Here is a 25,715-nt window from a genome sequence, read left to right as displayed (position 1 = left end):
CTGACAAAGGGTCGCGTTTCACTAGCTCTACTCCACTGGCCTCAACACTATTTGCCAGCATTCCCCTTGCTCTTCTATCCCCACTTCCAGCGAAGTATTTGTAAATATTGTTACCAGTTTGACGCACTTGTTAATACCTGTTGCGATTCAGGTAAAAGTCAAAGCAGTCAAAACGTGCGACCGACAGTCAAAGCAAACTCAACCGAAAGTTTTAATGATTACGATTACCTCTTCAGCTATAAAGCTTACCCTGGTAAGGAGTCGGTGGAGAGGAGAGGTGGGGTCGTGGTAGGCGTCGAGACAGCAACAAATTAAATAATCAGCCAAAGTTGTGAGTTTCTTGAACTTCGTTGTGGTTGTCTGCTTAAAATTCAACGCACAGACAATGGAACTTTACTTTTTTTTCCCTTGGATATTTCTTCTTTTATTTTGCATTATGCCTCGGCTTATATTTATGTTTCATATTTTTTTTGTGGCTGCGCTGCGAGTCAATCAATCAAATGGCAAATTATGCAAAACCCCGAACACTTGACTAAGCATATTAGGCGGGGCCCAATGCTAAGTAGTATCTACTCTATAAATTGACCCACATTTATTCGAATAATATTTGCAAATTGCGTTTGTTTGCACTTCACAAAGTAGTTTCAAATGAAACGCCTCGATGCCTCAAGTATGTGAGTGAACAGTTATTTCTTTTTTTTTTTGTGGAATATTACCAAAGGATGGTCACTCTAAACACACCTTTCAAGTCCGCTCGAAACCTGCTCAATAAATGCCCTGAGAAACGCGACTATTTTTAATGGTATTATGGCATTTTTAATGTGCTCTTGGTACCGTTTAATTTATTTTGTTTTTCGGGAAAAACTTCAATGGGTGAAAAACTCATTTTATAACGTTTCTTATTGTCATTTCTCCGCATTCCAAAATTTAACTAGCAAAGCGACTTTTTTTTTTTAAATTATATTTCCGTAAGCAAAGTTTGAGTTTCCCTCAAGTGGAAGTTGCTAATGAAAAGAAAGTTGTGAATCGAGTGGCTGTATTGATAGAAATATTTCTAGAAATCGCACAGAATCGGAGAATTGAAAGAGATGTTTAAGACTCATTATAAACCGTGGTATATGCGGTATATGTGGTATATATAGTATATATGGCATATATGGTATGTGTGGTAGATACGGTATATTTGGTATATAGTATATATGGTATGTGTGGTATATACGGTATATTTGGTATATTTGGTATTACTATATATACGGCATATATGGTATGTGTGGTATATACGGTATATGTGGTATATATGACATATGTGGTATATATTGCATATATGGTATTTTATTCTATAGCCCATGTACTCTATTCAATAATCCAAATATACAATCAAAAACAAATATTTCAATTTAATCCCTTTTGATAAAAAGCTCTATCGCATTTGAATAGAGCATCACACTTATACAGTTAGTATTCGAGGAGCAACGAACTCGCTTCTATAGTCAAGCTACTAGTTATGTCATTGACTGAACAAAGAATATGAAACTTATATAAAAATTGTAATGAATTTCTATTCACTCTACACACACGACTTTTGCAAGCTTTTTCATACATATATTTTTACCCTTTTGCTAAACCAAACAAAATTCTCAACTGTAAACCAAGCGGAACGTTGGCAGAAGGGAGCTGTAGGGAGGGGAAAGGGCAGTCACAGCAATTGAGCGTGCGCCTCGCAGCTTTTAGGGAGCGAGAAGAGAAACATTCATTCAACAGGTGTGTGTGTTACCTGTACCGGTGTCTCTTCTTCGACTGTCACTTTGATGGCTGAGAATTGCAAAACTCCTTGCAAGGGCTGAGCTCAGGTTGAATGCGCTGCCTGAGGGTGCCGAGAGAGGTGATTAAACGATAAAGTGGGGGGAACTTCTAGGAAAACATTCCGACAAAGGAAGACAAGAGCATACCTACGAAGTTAAGTACTTCCTTTTAAATAATAGCTGATGCAATTACGGCATATTGTGAGGGGACAAAGAGCAGAGAATAAAGTAAATATTATTTTAAATATACAATAATCATTTATAAAAATATATAAATATAGACAGTCTTAAATGTTTTATGAGGTATATATAGTATATGAAGTATATATGATATATTACGGTATGTATAAGGTATATTATGGTATATACTAAATTTTCTATTTAGACATATACCATACAATGGGGTGGGTTGCAAGTTTAACTCAAAAAAGTTCAAGTTTAAGACAGTCAACAACTTTACTTCCGTGTTCAATCAAAATATTACTTAAGTAAAATAAACAAAAGTCATAAGAGTTAGGGCAAAAATAATTAAAAAAAAGTACTTAAAAAATATAGAAATATGGTAGAATTTAATACTAATATACTTATTTAATTTCAAGAAAAACTTTGTAGTATGTATTCGGTTGATACATTGTTAATACTTCCACAGAAAGAGTATATTAAATATTTTATATATTTAAGTATAAGATGACTCTTGTAGGGTCTTAAATGAATTCCGTAGATCATTAAGAACTTCTTGCTAAATGCATGTGACAAAATAAAAGTACAAAAGACGGAAAAATAATGAAGAGAAGAAAGAGTGAGTGCGAGCGGGAAACAATGCGAGGGAGATGGCGATTGAGCAACACTGAAAGGGCATCTCGTATTTAATTGCAGAGTATCGTAATGTGAAATAAAAAACATAAAAAACTGTCTGCCGCAATTTCCGGCCGGCGTGTTTCAATTAACTGCAATTCGAGCGTGTGTGTTTCAAAGTGTTTCTAAAAACGAGCAGAACCCGAATATTATTTTGAAGCGAAGGTCACCTACTTCTGGTTGTTTGAATATGTATGAATTTGAATGTGAATATGTTGGTATGAATGTATGAATGTAGGTGCCACAGCTGTCCAAATGCCAGCAACAATTTCTATCGATAGCGAGTCGAAAAAAAAATAAATGTATATAAAAAAGGCAGTTAAACCAAATGCGACCTCAATCATAATTTGTTTAAACAGTTTTTTTTCTTTCCAAATACGTTGTTTTTGTTTTTTTTTTTGTTTTTGTTGATTACATGTCATTACCTTGATCGTTTTTATAATTAACTGTCAGTTTTTGTGCTATTCGTTGTTTCATTTTAATGCACGAATATATAATTTTTTGTTTTGCGATATCAAATTTTCTACGCATTGAAAAGTTGTTAAACAGCCAAATGTTAAATGTATTTCTGCTGTCTTTTTGTAGCCGGTTTTATTTTCGACTTTTTTTTTTATTTGTGGCCTGCTGGTTTATAGATGATGATGTTGCATGTTGTCTTGTGTCGTGCAACTGTGCCACATTCTAATGCCGCGTCGAGAGCACTTTGATTTGCACCTGCCACCTGCCACATTTCGTTGCGATTTAATGCCAATTTCAATTTGCATCAATAAAATGCCAAGCGCTGTGAACCAAAGCAAAAGCAAAAACCAAAAACAAAACTCAAAGCCAACCGCACAGCTCAAGTATAAGTATTTTACGTGTATTTTATTCCCATTTTCGATGACGATTTGCAGTTGTTATTTATACTCTATTTATAATTGAATAGGGTATAGACGAATACGCAAGCAAAACATACATTTATGGGGGAAATCAAATTAAATTAATCTAACTTTATAATACGAAATATTTTTATTTATAAAATAGATCTTTTTTATTCCTTTAATTTTCCATTTTATAAGGGTATTCGCATTCGACACGCAGCTGTGAATTTTTGGTTTTTCCGCCACTAGTTTTTCCGTTGATTATGCTGAAAATTGTTGCTCAAATTGCGCAACTTTATGTGGCACATTAAAATTGTTGTTCGGCTCGAACACTTCACACAAATATGCGCGATTGCCAATTTTGACGGAAACTACAAAAAAAAAAAAAAACAGTACAACAATATTGTTGTTTATTATGATTTTTTAAATTTGTTAATATGGTGTTTTATTTTGTTTTATTTGCATTTATCTTCATTAATGTTTTTTGTGTACTTTATTTTGTGTTGTGAAGTATAATTTAGTTCAGTTATTGATAATTATTCATTATTATTACTTTTAATGCAAAGTGCATTTATTTTTCAAGTTTATTTATTATTCATTTTGAAGTTTATGCAATTTAATTGAATTTTTCAAGTTTATTATTTATTCATTTTCGAGTTTATGCAACTTAATTATTATTTTCGTTTCATTTAATTTAATTTTTCAAGTTTATTAATTACTCATCGTAGAGTTTATGCAATTTAATTATTATTTTCATACATTTAATTTAATTTTTTTTAGTTTGTTTTTATATATTTTGGAGTTTATGCAATTTAATTTAATTTTTCAAGTTTATTAATTATACATTTTGGAGTTTATGCAATTTAATTATTTTCATTTGCTTAACTATATATTTTACTTAATTTAATATTTAATTATGTTTTTTTTTTCGTTTACTTTCATCTTAAATTCGCCACGCAATTTACATATTTTTTATACAAATTTAGTTTATCTATTTTGTATTTTTATAAATTGTTATCTGTGTCTCCAGCTTGGCAAAACCTTGCTAATTTGAATGAATTGCTTTTTATGCTTGTTGTGGCTGCTGTTGCCGTGATTATTTTTGTTGTTGTTGTTGTTGTGAGTAGTGCTGGTCTTGTACACTTTATGTTGTTGCTAAAAATAAGTCATAAACCAGATGAGACATATTTTTTGTATTTTATTATATTTCTAGCGCTGCAACAACAAAAACAACAAAGTGGGTTAATGAGTTCACTCTTGGTCGAAGTTGTTAGGGGAAAAGTAAGGGGGGAGAGAGAGAGAGGCTGCAGCTAAGGCTGAGCCACAGCCCCTCATTATAAGCAAGATATATGTACTTTATATATATATCTTATTTTATGTTAGTCTGCGGTTGAGGTTGTTCGGTTTTATTTTGGCAAACATTTTTGCGTTGATTTTCTAATTCAATTAGAGTGCAAAAACTGATTTGCCGCTTTGCGGCTTTGCTTATCTACAGAAATGCACAGGCGGAAAATTGAATATTTTCCATGAGTTTTCCATATGTTCTCTGTTTAAACAAACCGCAGCAGGTAAAATAACAACAAATCAACAATAACAAAAGTGCTGCTCACGTTTTTTGCAAACTATACAGTTTGAGAAACGTTGGTATATAAGGGATTGGTCTCAAATACGTTAGTAAGAGATAGGGAAAAATAGTTTATTCAACATTTTATTTATCTAAGAAGCATTTTATTTGAATTGTTGACTGCACCCATTTCACACTTGATGAGTTTCACCCAAACACCTGAAAATGCAAAATATTTCCACATTTATTTTCATTTTCCCGTTTGACACATTTTCTCTAAATGCACTTTACCCATTTTCCATGTCTTGCTTTTTCACTTTTACAACTTAATTTTAGTTATTTTCGTCTCAATTATATTGCTGTTATTGTTGTTGCTGTTACAATTTCTTGGCTGCATTTTCTTGCTATTGTTGTTTTGTTGCCATTGTTGTTGGTATTTCTTTTTACCTGTTTCTCTTTGACTTTGCTGTGTGCCTAGGCGAAGGCGTCAATCGCTCGCTTGGGTGGCTATTGTTTTCCCTTTTTGCTTTTGTTTTTGTTGATGTTGTTTTTTTCTTTATTTGTTTATCACGTGTTTGTCGTTTTTTGTTGTTGTCTTTTTTCGTTGTCTTTTGCTCTTTATTCAATGCCAGATAGTTTATTTGCAGTTGCTTTAAGGCACAATCAATCTATAGAAATTTCTTTGCTTTGGCTTCATCTTGAAGGGCACTCTTACAAGAGCACACTTGATTCTCTAAATATCCGATTTATTTCGTCGTTAAACTAACTTTATTTTTATCGCTTTCATTTCAGTTCCGGCCGCAGGCAGATAAGTTCCAATGCCTTAGCCAGGTGAGTTGTAAACAAATATATTATCAAATTTAACAGTTGTTAGTGTTACAGTGTTAATATAGTGCAAACAAATCGCTTAAGTAATACTCAAATGTTAATTAATTCCATTAATTTCACTGTAACAGTTTAGTAGTCACAGTTTTACATCAACTGTGCGGTTTTTAAATATCAGTGTCTAGGCTAAACACAGTTCTGTGCGCACTGCGCATTGGATTCCACAGTTTGAAATTGTCTTGTCTGTGGATTGTGTCTGTGCTTAGGTTGTGTGCGGTTGATGTCTGTGCTTAGGCTTTGTATGGTTGATGTCTGCACTGAGTCGTTCGCAAACTCTTTCGTCGAGTTAGCGTAGACACCAACCACTGTTAGCAGCAACATGTTCACAATAGACGCAAGTAGTGTTAAAATTTCTGAAATAATGTTAATTGTTGGCTTAAATTAAATTTGTTAATTGAATTGATATTTAAACGTGTTACTTTCAATTTGCAGTCAACTTTACAGATCATCGAGCTTCAACTCCTCGGGCCGTAGTTCCAACTGTGATACAACTGAAGACATGTACAGCGACATAAGCTTGGAGAATCGTCATGATTACGATTATCGGGTAAGTCAACTTTATATAACTGTCAAATCTAAAGATTTTCTTCTCTACTTGGCTCTCTCATTATCCCTCTCTCTTTCTCTCTATGATTTTGCAACTTTTCTTGCACAAATCGTTACAAAAATGCGGGAATCCGTTCCGCGAACACGATCTCAAAAATTTGCAATGTCATAATTCGCAGACTCTTGCATGATTGGTCTTAAAAATCATGGGTATTCGGTAGATTTCAATGTCTCTTTGAAATCGATAACGAAATCCGATGCCGATGAAACGCAAAAATTGCACTTGACCAGCGATGACAAAAGCGTTGACAAATTGACAGATTGAAGACACATTTAGGCTACCGATTTGGCAGTCAATTTTGGCCAATTCATTAATGACCAAATTCCAATTCAGTCAACGTCGCCGCAATTCAGTTTGCTTTGGTTTGGTTTTTTTCGTCTCGTTCAACATGGTAGCTGGAAAAGTGTATTTTCACTTGAAATTCGCCCGCTACAAAGTCACAGAAAAACATGTTTTCCCTCTCGTCGGAGTCGGAGTCTCAGTCTCAGTCTTTGTCTTTGATTGTTTTAACTGCACACAATTCGTGGTTAGGTGGCAGGCAGGTGAAACTCTTTATTTGGTGTGGGTTGCACTCTCCTCTTCAGTTAGCTCTCCTGTTTTGCCTCGTTATTATATAAAATGCTGGCATGAAAATTGGCCAAATACCGAAAAAGGAAAGAGATTCGAATTCGCAGCGAGTGCAACGACGCCCCAAGGTCATTGAAATTGACTTGAATTGCATTTCTGGCCAGCTGAAGCTGAAGTGAAGAGAAGTGAAGTTAAGACGCGACTTGCCAATTACTTAGCCCGCTGCTCGCTCACTCAAACTTGGTGCCAATGAGGTCGTCATTTCATTTACTGTGGCTTTTCTTCTTCCTCCTTAACTGATTATATTCGACTATTGATTTGCGATCATTAAGTGATCGAATGTTCGTGTACATTTCAGCTTTCCCATTTGCATTTATGTTTCGTTAATAAATATGTTTGACAAATGGCAAAGTAATCAATTTTTAACGCTTTTCATTGGACTTGAAAGTAAAGCTAACATTTTGTTAATGTTGTCATAATACATTTTAACTATTTTAACAGTTTTTTTTTATTGTTTTGTAGTAAACAAAATTATGTTGCAAAACAATTCCTAAATTCATTTTAAACGCTTTTATTTACATTTAAAAGTGAAGTTGAGATCTGGATAATGTCATAATGAATAAAAGCATTTAGAAAAATATCGCCTAAAGTAATTTCTACATTTTTAGACTTTTTTGCCAAACAAAATTTAGTTGCAAAAGAATCCTTAAATGCATTGAAGACATTTTTACTTAGATTTAAAAGTGAGGTTAAGATTTGGTTAATTGCAATTGTCATAGTCATAAAAAATAGTAAATAAAACATATATCAAAAATTAAATAATATAGACAAAAATCGCTTTAAGCAATTTCGACATCTTTAGATATTTTTGGTAAACAAAATTTAGTTGTAAAATAATCTTTAACTGCATTTTAACCAATTAAATATTGTCATTATTGTCATTTGCAATCTTAATAAATTGAATATTGTCATTAAATTTACTCTCTTCAGCTTTTTCTGTCTCTGAGATTTAGGCGCCGATAGCCAGACAGTTAAACGGATGTAACCAAATAAACAATTTTGTTGCATCAATTTTTGGCACTGCGTTGAATTTAACTACCAAAATTGTCTTGGGGGAAGGGGGAGATATCCGGCAGGAATTTGTAATTGTCGAGAGAATTCGAATGTTCCATAAAAGGAATTCTGTTGTTATGCAAATTTTCTTCTTTTTTTTGTCGAGTATCTGGCGACAGGTGTAAATTGTAAATGGATTTTTTATCGTCGACGGGCTGCTGTTGCATGTAATTATTTGTAAATTTTCGAAAAGCAAAATAAAAGGAGTAAGTGCAGTGGCAGCAACAATAAAAACAACAACAACACAATCATTTAAGAGCTGTGGTGAATGGAAAATGAAAGGTGTTCACTTGCACCTGAAGTGAGGAAAATTCCAAAACGCAGGAAAAAATAAGAAAACAAAAACAGAAACAACGACAAAAACAACAACAGAAAATGGCAAAAATTGTACGCAAAAATATCACGTACGAATCATTTGAAGACCTTTGATTGTTCTTTTATGCAACAGGCCAAGCGGGAAACGGAAATGCCAGGCACTCAGGACCGAAGCAAAAGGTGGCAAGTGGCAAGTGGCGTGCGGCATGTGGCAAGTGGCAAGTGGCAAGTCAGATCATTTGCAATGCGAAATGTGCGGCGATTGAAGGGCGTCGTTGATTGTTGTGTGAAACGTTGGCGTTGCATTCAAAATGAGCGAAAAGCAGGGCAAAAGCAATTAATTGATAAGGAAATGCGACATGCAAAATAAAAAATAAAAGAAAAAGGAAAATCTGCAACGAGATGACGGGAAAAGCAGTTTCAATTGCAGTTGTAGTTCGTGTTTAATTGTTAAGAACTAGGGGAAAAACAATCTCTGGAACTAGAACTAGGTCTAGAGATCTTCAAATTGTTGTAATTAAATTTGTTTAGCCCAGACACGAACCGCCAGCAGCGAGACACGCACCACAACAGCTTTAAAACGTGGTTGCTTTACCTTTTTCTTAACATCTTCTCTATTTTTGATCCGATTATACTGAAAATTTCAAGTTACCTTAAAAAATATTAATTAAAAAGTGTATACAATTTAAGAACTCGATTTTATATTTAAAGAGTGTTAGCATCCGCTTTAGTTTCTATACCGTAAATCCCTCAACTTTCTATATCAGTATGTGTTTGTATTTTCCTGCGGATAAATTGAGAAATTGCGTGTTGCAACTTGGTGTCGTCACTTGGTGCTGCAAGAGCGATACTCAAAGTCTCTCAGATACTCGTACTCCACTTAAATGCCGAAAGATCTCTCTCTATCTCGACAATTGAACAAATTGCAATTGCCATTGTCTTTTGTCGGTTTAACATACTCGAATGCCTACAGTTATAATTGCATAAGTGCGTCGTCGCTTCCCCTCGAAGTCTCCCTCTCCTCTTCAGACACACACTCACACTTGTGACACAGATGGTAATCTGGCGACGTGTCTGGGAAGAGTTGTGGGAGCCGATCTGACAGATACTTCAGACATAGACATAGAGCTCGAGGGGAGCTTTGCTTATGCAATTGAATGCACTATAAAAGTCACTGTTTCTTTTTTTTTTTCTTAGTTACTTCCTCAAGTGTCTGTTCCAGACCGAACCCCGAACCTAACTGACCTTAGCTAATTAAATGCGTCCAACGGGCTTAACACACCTTTTGAGGTTCTTTTCTATTCCATTTTCATCTCTTGCTTTTCACTTTCTTGTTGGCACCGAGGCAATCAGAGCATTGACAATTAACCAGAAGCGTACAAGATAATACGTGGTATAGGAAAAAGATTGGAAAAGTCCAAGCAACCAAAAAAGAAAGTTGTGAAAAGTTTTACGGCTTGTTAAAATGCTTTATGATGTTTTGAGTGGGTCAAGAAAAGTACAAGGAGCGGAATTGAAGCTTTTCTAATTTAAGTAGGAAATTTTTTGTTCTGGAAGAAGAAATATTTCACTGATTTTTTACAAACATTCTTGTTAATTTTGTGTGTATTGAAAGGTATTAAATTTTCCTAATTAAGTGAAAATCTTTATCATATCTTTATTTAAGGAACCATTTGTTATATCCTTATACAAATAAAATAGACTTCACAGTTTTGAAACTGATAAAAATTTCTTTAATTTAGCGGGATTAATGTTTATAATTTTCTATAGAAATTCTTCGCTAGATTGTATTTGAAAATCTTGCTTACTTTTCGCTGTCATTCCAACATTTCCATGTGTCTCTAGTTAATCCCCTTAAAAAGGCCTATTTTTCATAGTATGCTCGCAGATCGATCCATTAACAGCAAGTCGAATGTATCTAGTATAATAGGACAACAACAAATTGCTTGCTCTTCCATCATATCGATTAAACAATTTTCTGGCACCTGCTGCCCACACAACATACAACACAAAGTCCATAGTACACAGAAGGCGAAGCATAAGGCAAAATGTGGAAAAAGAAGACAAATGGATGGGGAGACAGCGAAACAGACGAAACAGTGAAAATCATAAACGAAAATCGATTTTTAACCCAAATGTTGCGATGACCCAGAAAAATCAAACTGAAACTGAAACACTCAGCTGAACTGAGCTGAGCTGAGAAACAAAGCGAAGCGCAACCCACGCGTCGCAAGACGCAACAAATTGTGGCATAAACTGTTGCAATTATTATAATTAATGCAAATGCGACTTACAATCTATCACAATTTTCGAATTATGCGCTTAACAAAACGTTTAAGTGTCAAGCGGGAAAAGGGAAACTTGCTTAAAAGATTGAAATAATAAGGGGCAATATAGTTAAGAACTGATAGATAAGGTTTTATGAACTCTTTTAAATAGGAGGTGAACTTTTTCGTTGTTTTTCTTTTTTTATTGATTTAAATATAATCTTTAATTTATAAATACTACATTTGCTGAATCAGGAAATTGTAGTTAAGTGGAAAGGGAAAAATTGTTTATAAGATTACATTAATAATATTCATTATAAGTAGAAACTGAAAGACAGTTTAAATATTTTTAATACGTTAGTTGGGAAAGTTTCTTTGGAAGTTGTTGTGGCTTCAAATATAATATTTAATTAATAATCACTTATGTTAATTTTCTGATTCAGGAAGTTGTAGTTAAGTGTCAAATGGAAGATTAAAGAAAAGAAGAAGATTACAATAATTACAGTCAATAGACGAGCTTTTATAGACTGTTTTAAATGTTTTTATTTGGAAGCTGCATCAAATATAATCTTTATTAATAAATACATTTTCTGATTTAAGAAGTTATCGTTTTTTAATTATCATCTGTGAGATCTAAAAGATATCAATACATATATTGCTTTATAATTATTGCTACATGTATATATAATTTATTACAACAGTTATCTACCAAACTATACAATGCGTATACTTGATATGGCAATTGTAGTGTTGAATATTGTTTTTATGATATTTTTTATTGGCTAACGATCGGTTATTACTACTCTATTCATTAGGTGTACTTTCTATACGTTTATGCAGCTTATTAATTATTTATTTTACTGCTGCTTACAAATCTCTCAAATATTTATTGTAATCAAGCCAACATATACTCGACATTTCTTTATGGTTTATCAGATAATAATTTGTACATTTTCCCACTTTGCTTTCAGGTAAGCAAGACAAGAACAACAGACAATCAAATACATATCTAACTGTTTATAGACGAGCGTAGTAAGTAAAGTAAAGTATTTACGTATGCCGCAAGTTTATTATCTAACTTTTCTGCCGGGCGAGAGACAATGAGTTCAACACCTGCGAGCTTACGGGCCCAAAAGAACTGTTTGCCTATCTGCGGCGAAACATCGCAAAAAGAATTGGCCATAAAATGTTTATGTTGGTTTCCCACACGGGGGGCGTCATTCGAACTTAAGGCGTGGCAATAATAATACCAACAACAACTCAAATCCTACGCCTGCTGTTCGTTTGTCCGTCTGTATGTCCGTCCGTCTGTCTGTCCGTTTGCCTATTACGTCAGATTTCGACTGTGACTTTTGCTTGTAGCTGTTTTAAGCCGCTTTTAATACCCCATAAATTGGAGAAAAATGGGGTTATTTTGTTGCAATAAAAATGATATGTTATAAAAATAACTTGTTACGTTTTGCTGTGCAAAATTGTTCGAATTTTATTTAGATCGCATCATATGTTTATTATTTTGTAATCTTTTTAAAGAGGAGTTTTATATTTAGATTACACCATATACTCAATATGTTACAATCTGTTTAAAAAACAAAATTGATTTTTTATATTTTCAAATATTAGAAACTTCAAGAAATCTTTATTTATTATATACAATAGAATCTTTAGCCATATTCATATTATAAATAAATTTTCGTATTTAAAAGGATTGTAATACTAAACGTTGTGCAATTCTATATACTAGCTGTATAGGATATTATTACATTTTAAAATAATGGAAACTTCTAAGAATCTTTTTTGATTGATTGATAGCGTGTCTTAATAGATTCTTATAATACTTATATAGGGTATTTTTTATGTTTTTTAAATATTTGAATTTTATAGTAATATATAGTTATTATATTGAATGTATAGCTTCATCGTAAATTGAATTTAAAATGAAACATTTTGTAGGGTATTGTTGTATTTAGGATCCTAGAGGAGACTCTAGGATCTCTAGCTAATGTATTGAATTCATTATCTCATCATAAAAGCGCATATAAAACAATAAATGTTGTCCATTCTATATACTACTTCTATAGGGTATCTTCGCCACGACTCTTATGATAATCTTTGGGTATTTTGCTTTAGCTTTGCTTTTCGCAAGGTTGTACAAGGCAAACGGGCGTTACATTAATAGTCAACTAGTTCGCGCACTTGCCGCACCAAAAAATCGCCAACTTTGGTGTTGCTTTTGTTTTTGTTTTGTATTTTTATCGCGCAAATTATTTATTATAAATAATGAGACAGGAGACGCTGGGAGTTAACAATTACGTCCTACGTGCAAATGAAATCACGCTGAACTTTTTCAGCATTTGCGATTAAAGGAAGTGGTTGTGAAGCAGTGGAAGAATGATGGAGGAAACTAGTGATGATGATTGCACTTAGTCTTAGTCACTTAAGTGGGCAAAAGTAATGTGTTTACCGAGTATTACGCCAGCTAGTTCACTTTATAGAGTTGCTTTAATCTTATCAAATGGAATGGAACTAGTTAATCGACTTGGTCGGATCAAATTTGCACAAAATGAAGTAGCTCGATCATAATAACCCAGAAAGAAAAGAGTCAAAGAACTTGTTCGCAACTTTGTTATCAGCTTTTTATCATTTGCTTATCTGCATGTGACACACATTGAGCTTTGAGTTGACTTTTCTCTCTCTCTATCTCTCTCTGCAAACTCATGCAAATTTATAATATTTGTTTCGTTGATCTTATGAAATTGTTGTTAGTTTACATTGGATTATTCAAACAATTGGCATTTAATTATGCGCCTTATACTTCTTCGACCGATCCCAGCTATATTCGCATATAAATAGTCTGCATGTGGCAGCTGCAATTGCGGTTTTTTTTTATGGTTGTGTTTATTTTTATTTTGCGGTCGAGTTTGTGTACAAAATGTAGTTTGTTTATTTGAGTTGTTGCTGTGACGACGACGTCGACGCTCCTCGTAGAACTCCCCACTTAAGAGGGTCGAGTTGAGGGTGCTTAGTAACGGGTTTCTTAAGTAGAGCAGACCAAACAAATGTCTATCAAACATAACTATTCCTTCTATTACATAATCAGCTGGTTCGTAACAAGCTTGTAATGGCATTCATTATTTTGATTAATTCATTGTACATTCTTAAGCCTTTTCCACGTTGAAATTTCATTGCAAATTTCCCTTGCTAAGTCGCATTAGTCGCTTTTTCGGCTGCTTACATAGTCACAACTACAACGACAACGACAACGACTACTACGCGTAGTACAACAGCAAAGCAATTGCGACGTCGACTGCGACGTCAACGGCACCCAACAAGTTAGCTTGTGCCCAGTGTTGGTAGCTAGCGTCGCTGCTGGCGTCGACGCCAATGTGCTATGGTTTTGCTTTTGGTTCGTGGTTCGTTTGCTCGCTCTGCGCTCAGATTGCATTTAACTCTTGCCGCGTGCACAACGGACAGAGCGATAACAACGGGGAAAAAATAAATAGACGGCCGCCTCGCGTTGGCTGGGGGAGTTGCGCTCTCTCTTGCTCTCTCTCGCTCGCTCGCTCGCTTGCTTGTTCGTTTATTCTCTGCGTGTGTGACTGAGCACGTTTGCTAGCTCGCTTGCTCGATAGCGTGTGTTATTGTTTTTGTATTTGTGCGGAAAATGCAAAAGACGCCAACTGCAGCAGCTGCTGTCGATGTTGTTGTTTTACCTTTCTGTGGTGGGTGCTAAATAATTTGCAATAAATATTCGTGCAAAAAGGAAAATGTGCCAAGTGTAAATTTAATTTGACCAAATATTTATCGATTGTGGTTTATCGGAAATACATATCGATCGCTTATCAGTTGTGTCAGGTGTTTCGCATAAATCTAAACGTGCGTGTGTGCGGCTCATTAAGCGATTATTCAATATGAAAATTGAGACGACCACAAAGCGACGCTAATTGAGGCGTCTGTTGTAAACGCCTTACGTGTCTTGGCTCGATTCATCGGTCTATGGCCTATGACCACTCAGCCGGCTAATCGAAAACAACGATATCAAAAGTTTGATTGATCTGAAATTGAAGTTTGTGGTTGAATAAAAAGGGGCTGCATAGGCCGATTGCATTAAAATTAAAGAAAAATATAATCAAGCTTAAAAACTTTGATTATATTTAAAAAAATACAAAATAATGAATTAAAAAAAATGTATTATAAAATGAGATAAAACCAAAAAAAAAAAAAAAAAAAAATAAATAATTTGAAATAAACCAAGCAATAAGTAAAGTATGAATTATTTTGAAGTAATAATAAAATAAAACTAGCAAAAATACTAAAGTAATAAAAAGAAAATAATTCAATTCTTTTGAAAATAAAAAAATTTAAATTTTTGTACCATAAATATTAATTACTTTTGATTTGATCGTATCTGCAGACTTTTCGTTAAGAATCTCCGAGAGAGCCACTCAAAACGGTACTTGACACCATCAGCTATGAAAAACGGAAGTTTCTAACATTAACAAGCCCCTTTTTTATATGATATAGTAAATATGTATGTGCTGGGGAGGGGCAACTATAAAAACCATACAAAAATAAATCATGAACCTATACAAGAATCACGCACAATTTCAAGTTCATTTGGAAAACGAATAGTTTTCCCGTTTTCCGCTTCTCAACATTTTCCATGCCGTTAATTTTGTTAGAAATTTTCATTAGCCAGTCAATTAGTAGTCGGCATTATAACGGCACACCAACCGACCGACCGACCGACCATCGTAGAAAGAGAAGAAGAACCGGAACCAGAAGCCAATAAGCAAAAGTCTCTCCGAGGGAAATCTTCTCCATCTTTTGACTATATATGACATCAGACGCATGACACGCACGTACAGGAAAAGAGTGGGAGAGAGAGAGGGAGAGCAGAGACTTCTCCTCTATTCTGATGACGGCGCGTGTCCATCGTTGAGCCCGTATGCGTGTTGTCCCGGTTGCGGTGTTACTAAGTGAGCGCGCTCACATGGCTTGAGTCCGTGCTTATTCACTTGCGCTTTTGTTCGAGGGGGAGTCGCATTTGGGTATGGAATGCCTCACAATTATGCGAGTGCGAGTTCACAGAGGGTGGCTCGAAAACTTTGTAAGAAGAATCTATTTTACAAAGATATCGATCGTAGAAGAAATATGAGATTATTATTATTAACACAAAAGAATAATGAAATATTCACTTAATTTTTGTAATGAAATAATCCTTTAATTTAAACATTGTACATATATATATTATTTTCTTATATTTATTGAACACCCCTCGCTGAATATTGTACCATATGTGGCGAGTGTACGAAGATGTATACGTAAATGTACATTGATGGCGCACATATGGCAAATTGTTGATTGAAAGGCCAGTTCCATATAGTTCCCCAGTTGCTCTCTCTCTCTCGCTCTCTCTCTCGGTGCCCAGTGCTCATCTTTTTGGCTTTCAATGCCTCCCCAGCAGAGGGAGAAGATCGACGTTGATTTCTTTGTTATTTCATTTGACTATTTATAAGATCTGCCAGGGGGTTGCTCTCAGTAAAAGGCGCTCTCTCTCCTCTTTATCGCTGACACTCTCAGTTTGCATTTGCTATAGTTTACTTTATAAAAATGCCCCTGAATTTGGCATTCAGTTTGACTTTCGCGTTTCGCGTGTTTGAGTCGAAATAACAGAGAGACTTTTCGGGTTTGTTTTGTTTTGTTTTGTTGATTTTCGGTATTTTTCGCGTGCCAATCAAAACACCAAAATAAATAGTAAATTACTAATGCAAACTACTTCAAAATGTACGATCAAAGTGTTGTGTATTTTGGCTGCTGCTCTTAGAATGTCTATTTCAATGTGATCTTTTAAGTTTTGTGATTGAAATTTGGAAATATGCTTCCACTTGACATGCAAATTTAAATTCCATAACAATATGGAATATAAAGTGAAGAAAATCCTAAAGCGAAATTGATTTAAAAATATGGCCAGTGCTCTTTTGTTCGGCACACACACAAAATGTGTTGTTGTAAAGGAAATTTGCATTTAATGAGTTGCTTATTTTATAAAGCAACCAAATCCAATCCCCCCGAAGACTCTCTTGTCTCCCTATCACAGCGGCCAGTTCCCCTACTCGACAACAACAATAAGTTTGTATAGAGGCAATTGTATGTAAATGCGCCGTGGAAAAGCTAATGATATTTTCTTCAGTTTTCCCCTCTGATCCCGCTGCTGCTGCATTAGCTACTGTTGTTGTTTATTGAGTGAAGATGAGCAGTAAATTTATGAAATAAATTAAAAAAACATATACAAAACTGCCTAAAGAAAGTTGACTTAGCAGAGTTTATTATGCGATGGTCTTTCCTTTGCAATAGTTTTGTGTGATAATTTGTACAGTTTTCATAGTTTTTCAAGGAACTTTGTTTTCAATTTGATTGCAAATTTAATATAATTGTTAATAGAAATCTTCTTTTCTTTTTTAAAAACTTTGATAGTAATATTGTTTTTTATTTTCGTTGTTGATTCACATAAGTCTCTTTTAATTTCAAACTACAAGTAAACAACTTGAAATTTTTGTGTATTTCTGTAACTTTTTCATGTATCAACGCCCTTTTCAGGCCTAGTTTATTTGTATTTTCGTATTTACTCACTAGTAATCCATCATCTGTTTCGTTTTTCCACACTCTACACTTTTCCTAGCTGTAATCAACCTTATAGCGGCTTCTAATCAGCGTCTGTGCATACTAATAAACCGAATTTCCAAAGCATTATCAATCATTCCCCGACTGCGTTTAAAATTGACCTTAGAAGTGCCAAGGGCGCTTTACCTATAGAGTCGACTACTGATAAGCTGGCAAACTCTGTAGAAACTGTGTGTAGAATGCGAACAATGTTTTTTCCATGGCTGAAAAGCAGCAGAGCATTGAATTTAGCGTAATTAGAAACTAGTTGGAAGCGCAGAACAATGCCCAAAGCTTTGGGGGGAGGAAGAAAGACAGCTCAGCAATCTGGACATGCAAAATAATATAAAGACCAACTGCTTTCATTACACTGAAAGAAACAGAGAAGAAAACAAGCGTAGAATGTTCCTCGAGTGGCGATTGTAATTGTCTTTTAAGAGCAGTTTGCCAGAGAATCATTTAACGCTCTGTTGAGTCTTCCCCTTGATGCTTACATAATGCTGAAGATGAAAGAGGAACCAAGTTGCCAAGTTGAGTTTAGTTGAGTTTAGCATATGCTGCTGCCACTTCTGTAGATTACTAAACAGTTTAGTTACCTATTCTATTACCATGTTCCTCTTCATTCACGTTGTTGTTCTGCATTCGCAATTGCATTGGAAAATTATGCAAAGAGGCAAGGTGAGAGATCAGTGTGACAGCAAACAGCTGTTGTCTGACTGTGTCTCTTTTTTTTTCTTCTTTGCCCTGACAGACAGTTTGAGAAACGAGGTTAGCCATTGTCTATGTGTCTGTGTGTGTGTGTGTTTTGGCCATGTTCTGAAAGGGCTGAGTGAGTGGGCGTTTGGCAAATGGCAAATGGACATGGCGAAAATGTGTTGTGTGTGTTGTGTGTGCACAGCCAGACAATGTGCTCGGCTTGGCTTGTGACTAGTGACTCTACTTCTTCTCTACAGTTATCTTCTTTTAATAACCTCGAAAAACAATTTTTACCATACTAACAGTATTTAGATACTTCAGAGAAAGATTTCTCAGTATCCTCTAAACAATTTTTTCCCTACTGGCATTTTGATGAACATTTTTATATGCAGCAAGAACTTTATGTGAACTTCACAGACACTCTATTGATACTCTTCCTATACATTCTCTACTCTCTATACATTCAAGAATATTTTAAGCAGACTTTCTCTAAATATACTCCTTTTAGACCCTCACTCTCCAGGGATACTTACGACTCTTTGTGACTAATCCCCTCAGAGCATTCACAGCAGCTCAGTTTAGTTTACATTCATTCAAAAGCTGCCCTCAGACATTGAATGTGCGTGGGGGCGCAACATGCAACACGCAACGGCAATAAAAATTTATTAAAATCTGAGAAAATCTCATTATTATGCTGCTTAAGAGTTTTGTATATAATATTATGATTTTGTTTGATCACAAATTCATTTTCACGACAGGCGCCAGCCAAGGCATTCGGTTTGGTGCATCATTAGCTTGATTTCCATTGTCTAAAATCGTGAAATCGCCCGCAAGCAAATCAAATGCAGCTACACAAATCAATAGAGCAGGCGAGAGCATCATAAAACGCGTCTGCATTGAAATATCACGCATACGCCACCGATCAAAGTATCGCTTATAAATGGTCAGGTCATAAAAGCAAAGCGACTGCAGCGGCAGCTAAAGGCCAAACCCCATTTTGGACACGAGTTAATTTGATGCGCTTTTCTCGAGAAATGTTTAAAGAAAAAAAATGAAGTGAAGAAAAAAAAAGTGAAGCGACAACAAACTGGTAAACAAGTTGGCTGCGAAATATGCGACAGACTGTCGACTGGTCAAGAGAGACTGGTGAAAGTTGTTGTTGTTATTTATGTTGTTGTTGTTGATGTTGCTACTGTGATGGTTCATTGACAAAAAAATACCATAAATCAATAAAGTCTGTGGTCAACTTAATGTTGATTTGCGGTTCAACAACAACAACACCTGCCTGAAGGGAAGCTTTTTGATTGACAGCTAGGGCAGCAAACTTAGACGAAAACATTTTGCTTTCTTGCCTTTGCAATATTTTACAACACTGGCGTTAGCTTGAGTGCATTTCTATTATTAAATATGCTCGAGTTTTTGCTTGAAATTTTGTATTCGTTTTCCTTTTGCTGAACTGGGCTGAGCAAATAAATTGAAATTTATTATGGCGACCACTTAAGAGCGTTTGACATGCACAATTCTAGCTGAGGAAAATGTTTTCAGCTTCTGCTGCTGCTGCTGTGAATCATGCGAATTTATTATAAACAATTTAAGCAGCGCGCAAAAGTGGCAGCATCACAGAATTTTGAAGACTCATGTGCATGACACATTTTCCCATTTCTTGAATTGAATCATCATAATCGCCATCATCAAGAACGGCAAAGGAAAAACACATCAGTTTGTTGTTGGAAAAAAAACAGCTGCAGACGACGGCGAAGGGAAGATGACGGCGTCTCTTCTGGGAGACGAATGTTATGCAATTGCAAACGAATGAAGAATTGCAGCATTCTATGCTCCACTAAGCATTGCAGCGACGAAGAAGACGTTGTTTCTTGTTGCTTCTTTATCTGCACGAAGTTCATCAATTCAAGTCGCAATTCAAGTCGGAAATTAAACACAGACACAAACACACAGACACAGAGAAGACTCGCCGAATTCAGTCGTGTAGAAAGAGAGGCGTGACTGCAGAAAAACAGTGAAGAACTTTTGCTGCAGACTTATGGCTTTTGTTTTGCTCTGCTCTGAGCGCATCGCGCATTTCCTTCTGCATGAAATATTGAGAGATTGAAAGAAAAAAAGCAACAAAAAATTCTTTAATGCCATTTACCATTTGCGAGTTGCCAGTTGCCATATTTCCTTTGTTTGTTTGATCTGTATTTTGCTTTCTTTCCCATTGTACTCTGGGTGGCCCCCCTTGAGGCTACTGCTTGCTTGCTGCATCCACAATCCGGAACAATATTACCTTTCAATTTGTTTGGCCTCGCGATTCTGATTACCATCTCAGCAGCATCAGTATTCTTCGAGTTATGCCTAAACATTAAATATCTCGACTGAAATCAAAGAATGAATTGTGAACTCTGTTGTTTTTGTTTATGAAGTTGAATAAACTCATTAGGGAAATGTACTACGTGCCCTTTTGCCAAAACAATTATGCTTCATAAAGCGTAATTAAGAGACTGATCTTCAAGATTCAAGATTCTCGTAGACAAAGAGTAAAAGCTGCAAATATGATATGAAGAATTTAATGAATGAGTAACTTAAAGAAATGACACAATAAACTAATAGAAATGTGTATAAGATATGAAACACAACCAAGTTAAAAAATAATAAATAAATTAAATAAACAAATTACAAAAAATATACAACAAACTAATAGAAATGTGTATAAAATATAAAAAAAAATTAAATTAAAATATTAATAATTAGAGTATTAATAAAAAAAACAAACTAAAATTAAAGAACAAAATGTGACACACAATAAAGTTAAAAAATGATTAATAAATAAATGTAAACAAAATAAAAAAAAGTATACCAAATTACACCAAGAAGAAATGTGTATATGAAAAATAACTAAATTAAAAAATTATTCAAAAATATCTAATAACAAAAGCAAATTATATTAAAAAAATGTACAATTAAAAAAATATATTAATATACATTCATATATATATATATATATATAAATTTAAATAAAAAAAAAACGTTTACAAGTTATAAAAAATTGAAAATAATGTATTTTCATTTACTAATTAGATTATAAAATACAAAGAGATCAAATAAATATTTGATTTAATTTATATTTTATAATTTAAGAGTTTTTAATTTATGTTTGTGTTGAATAAATTAAAAATTTTAATCAAATATATATATTCATTTACGTAGCATATCAAAAGGTTGAAAATGCATAGAAAAGTGCCCAAAAAGTAGTGTAAAATGTAAGCAGCAACAAGAAGAAGCTGAAAACTTTGAAATATCTGAAAAATGTGCCTTGAAACCTAAACAAAACAACACCTTGTCTTCCGCAACAATAAAAACAACACAAGAATCTAAAACAACAACAACAACAGTCGAAGAAGTGTGAATATCCAACACCCCAGTGCCACGCCCCCGCCCCAAAAAAACGAATGCATAAAAGAAAACAAAGCCAAAAATAAGAAAAACTATTACAGCAATCGTTCAACAAAAACAAATCATGAGTAGTCAACCTGCCAGCCAACCCGATAGCATTGACTTAGCCTATGATATGTGGGCGGGTCAATTCGAATTTGTCGGACCCACAACGAATGCAGCGTCGATAAATCAAAAGCAAAACACACTCAACAACAACAACAACAATAACAGCAGCAGCAACAATAATAACAACAATAACAATTGTGTGAAATTTGGGAGTGAACGGAACACTAGTCAGAAGCTCTCAGCGTCGGACAGTTTGGAGGATTTGAATTTGAATTTCAACACAAGTTCCACGCAAAATCCGCTGTGTAACGCCTACAGTTTGGGAGTGACTGGAGGACCGTATTCGGCATTCGGTGACAAGCAACCGATACTGATCGATCAGGAGACGTTTCTGAGTCTCAATCCAGCTGATTTTGAGGATATTGTGCCATCTGATTCGGAACCCAATTCACTTGTTTTCATCGAAAACAAACTTGAGAATAATAATAACAGTCTTGAATCGAATAACAACAACAACAATAACAATAATAAAATCTATAATTTGGAAACGTTAACCAGTAAATTTAATAATAAAACCAATAATACGAATACCAACGGATTCAAATTGGAAAATTTGAAAAACTTTAAGAACAAATTACTCTGTGATTTCGAGGAGAACGGTGGAAGCGGAAACGGAAACGGCGGCTCAGCAAACGGTACAAACAACAACAAAATGAACGGAGCCCTCAGTGCCGAGATATGCGATAATCTCAATGAGCAAGTAAGCACAAACCTCTGACCTCTCGCCTGTCCACTTGGCTAATTTTATTGTGCTGTTTTTTTGTTATTTTCGTTGTATGCAAAGTTCAGGGTACATTTATTGCGTGGTCAGCCAGCTGCCACCCTCTCATGCTTGCATGTTAGAGAGACAGTTTGCTAGTCTATCCCCTAGTTTAACCCTCTATACTATACTATATTATAGTATGTCGTGGCATGTCAATAATGTCAATTTACTATAAATAAGCGAGGCTTCGCAGTCAGGTGATTTAGTCTACCTTCGGATTGTTGCTGGCATTGTTCAGGGCGAGAGGAATTGTAATAAATATTTATTTCAAAAATAACTAACTAGTTGATTGATTTATGTTAAGTGTTTAGCAAAAATGCTTGAAGCATGTGTGGAAAATGATGTGAGTGTTGCCAAAAGGTATTTTACAAAACTAAAAGTGCAAGCAAAAACAGTGTTATGTAAGGCTTAGCTAAGTGCATTAGTTCGACATTTAAATAAGTAATCAGTGTTGGTTAACACAAAAAATGAGACAACAAATTGAGCTTGAACAAATGAGTGTTGAAATGCTGATGGAAAAATACTTTTATAAAAACATTCGTGATTGTGATGAATAAATTGTTTAAGTAAAACATCTGCGCCATTCTCTTTGGAAAAACATTTCATTTCTTGCGAAAATAAATTTGCCTTAATCGCCAGTTAAATTGAACATTTCAGAAATTGTTTACGAATTTCCTTGACATATTTACCTATCAACAAAAGAAAAGAACAGCAAAACTAAAAGAATAACATTAAATAGTTGTTCTCTTCTCTCTTTTTTGTGTTAAATTGCAAACATGTGTTAAAAATAAACAAAGAATTCATAAATTATCTTTTTCGAAGCGTCAAATGAGATCAGCAGTCAGAGAAAAACTAAAACGAAAACTAGAGAAAAAATAATGCTGATGAATGAATGAGACAGATGAATGAACTGAAACTTAGCCAAGTGGTTGGTCGATGATTAGTGGGCAGCAATAACAACAAAATGTGTCAACGAAAGTAACTGAAAGAGAGAAACAGAACACAGAAGCGCCTTTGGGTCTTAAGTTTCTAAAAATGAAGCGTCTAATGCGATTGCGGAATGAGAAAGGAAAGGAAATACCTATGAGAGATATGAGATATATATGTTTGTGACGGGAACAACCTCTTTTTTCCCAACGCTTGCAACGTGTAACCATGCACCATGGGGCACAAAAGCAGCAAGCGGCAGAATTCGACATGCAACTAATTGCATGATGCAATTTTCCATTTTCCAGTCGTACTAACATTGGGTTCAGCTAATTGGCCAGCAGCGGATCTGAGCTGTGAATGCGAGCGTGTGATTAATCAAACGAAACTCAGCAACTTTTTGAAATAACGTCTTGATAACTCTTTCAACACCCCACAATCCGGGCTGGAGGTCAATGGAAGTCCGATAAGGCCAAAGCAAAACGGATGCCAGTCCACATGTCTTCGCTGTTCTCCAGAGTTTGTTTACGCATTTGTCCGATACTAAACAATATATACGAGTTGTATGCTAATGGGAACAGACTCTCATTTGATAAATGTAACAAATGGGAGCATTGTTGTAGACAGCGGAAAGTGTGGCAAGTTGCTGCTTGTGGAATCTTTTGAGGTCAAAGCTAATGCTGATTGTAATGACTCTGTGCATTGCTCTGTTTTTTATTTCAATTGCGATTGAAATTTATGAGCTGTTAATGTCTAGAAGAATGGCACCAACGCAGAGCTAAAGTGATTATGATGGGTAGCAGCTCTTTAGTTATCGAATTTACGTGTTGGATGATAGATAAAATAATACAAATGTGTTTACTTATCTTACATCATGCGTTGATCATCGATCAGTGTTGGTATATCGGTTTTATCATATCTCAAGTTTATTCAACAACTTTCGACAATCATCATTGTAATTTAAAGTTGTTTGCTTTTCATATGTCATTTGTTGACACTTTTCTTTTTAATTTAGTTCCGTGTCGTACAAATTAATTTTCAAACAGTGTTGATTAATGCTGACACGTTTCAATTATGGTTCATCTTTCAACTCTTCATCTGTTTGTTGAACTCAATCAAAATTTGCCTAATGCACTTCCCCAAAAACCTTTGCCAGCTGTGTTGATCTTTTGTGCACACACTTTTCCATTATTAGTGCTCGCACATTTCCCCATTTCCCCCCATAATAATGTCACCTGTCAGCTAAAGTCGAAAGCCTTCCAGTTTTCTCCTTCCTCAACCAAAAATAAACTTGTTCACAGTGAGTTTCCGATTTTTACACACATCTTAATGTTATGGTATATGGGGAGCAGACCACAAATGACCCTGGAACTAACCCTGCTGACATTTTGATGGGCTTCAACAAAAGTGACAAGAAAAAGTGAAGCATTAAGATAACCCCGCCACTTCCCGCTTTCTTTCAACAGTCCATCTCCCCCTCTCTTTCTCTCTGTCTCTCTCTGTGTGTGCGTTTGTAAAACGGCACTTGTTACTCAATTTGTCTGGCTGAATTTTATTTTATTATTATTTCGTCTTCTTCTTGGTGTTTTGCTTCGCCTTTTCTTTATAGTATGTTGTCTAGTTTCTTTTATGGCTTGTATGACTTTTTGTTTATTTTGGCCAACGGTTCTCGGTCTCTGTTTTCGTGATCCATGTTGTTGTTGTTTTCTCTAGAATTTCAAATAAAATTTCTAGTTTCTTATGCTTATATAAAAGATACTATAATTCTTTTTTTTGGCATGGTTCATTGTACACATATGATGAGTACATCGGGCCCTAAAGACCTTGCTCTTTCGCTCTCTCTCTCTCTCTCTCTCTCTCTCTCTCTCTCTCTCTCTCTCTATTTGCGGCCTCTCAGCGAATTCCACTCGCATAGAGTTTACATGTCATTTTCGGTGCCCCATTCCTAGGCCTTTCATTCAGTTGTTGACGTGCCGTGCGCCGTATCGTTAGTTATATTTTTTTTTTGTTTGTTACGTCCGATTTTGTACATATTATATAGTCGCCATATACGCTCGTTCTCCCGCTCGACGCGTCGAGTACAAATTGTTTTCTGTGTGTGCCGCTGATTTTTTATTTACTGTTTACATTGCTCATCGAGCGACTGTTCTGCGTCACCAATTCGCCACAAATTGCATTTAATTAAGCTTAATTAAAGCCTTTGCCAACAAAGTTGAACAGTTGGACAGTCACTGCGCAGCCCAAATAAAAATACCCACCCACAATTTGTATGGCAA

The 25,715-nt window shown here is 35.0% G+C and overlaps 1 protein-coding gene across 9 annotated transcripts in view; it reads left to right on the top strand.

Moving 5' to 3' along the window:
- LOC117567785 (rab11 family-interacting protein 3) overlaps positions 1-25,715 on the top strand; it is a 50,193-nt gene that overhangs the window by 21,416 nt on the left and 3,062 nt on the right. For 7 of the 9 annotated variants that reach the window (XM_052005397.1, XM_052005396.1, XM_052005399.1 and 4 more), the window contains 2 exons: positions 5,874-5,912; positions 6,399-6,513. In XM_052005397.1, the coding sequence (XP_051861357.1) occupies positions 5,874-5,912; positions 6,399-6,513 (154 nt within the window). Of the gene's footprint in view, positions 1-5,873; positions 5,913-6,398; positions 6,514-16,473; positions 16,522-21,395; positions 22,450-25,715 lie in introns of those variants that run through there. The other 2 variants (XM_034248001.2, XM_034247999.2) reach the window with 1 other exon arrangement.

The sequence above is a fragment of the Drosophila albomicans genome, chromosome 3 (assembly GCF_009650485.2).
Source record: "Drosophila albomicans strain 15112-1751.03 chromosome 3, ASM965048v2, whole genome shotgun sequence".
Taxonomy (NCBI): domain Eukaryota; kingdom Metazoa; phylum Arthropoda; class Insecta; order Diptera; family Drosophilidae; genus Drosophila; species Drosophila albomicans.
The sequence above is the reverse complement of the archived record's forward strand: the minus strand, read 5'-3'. Positions and strand labels throughout refer to the sequence as shown.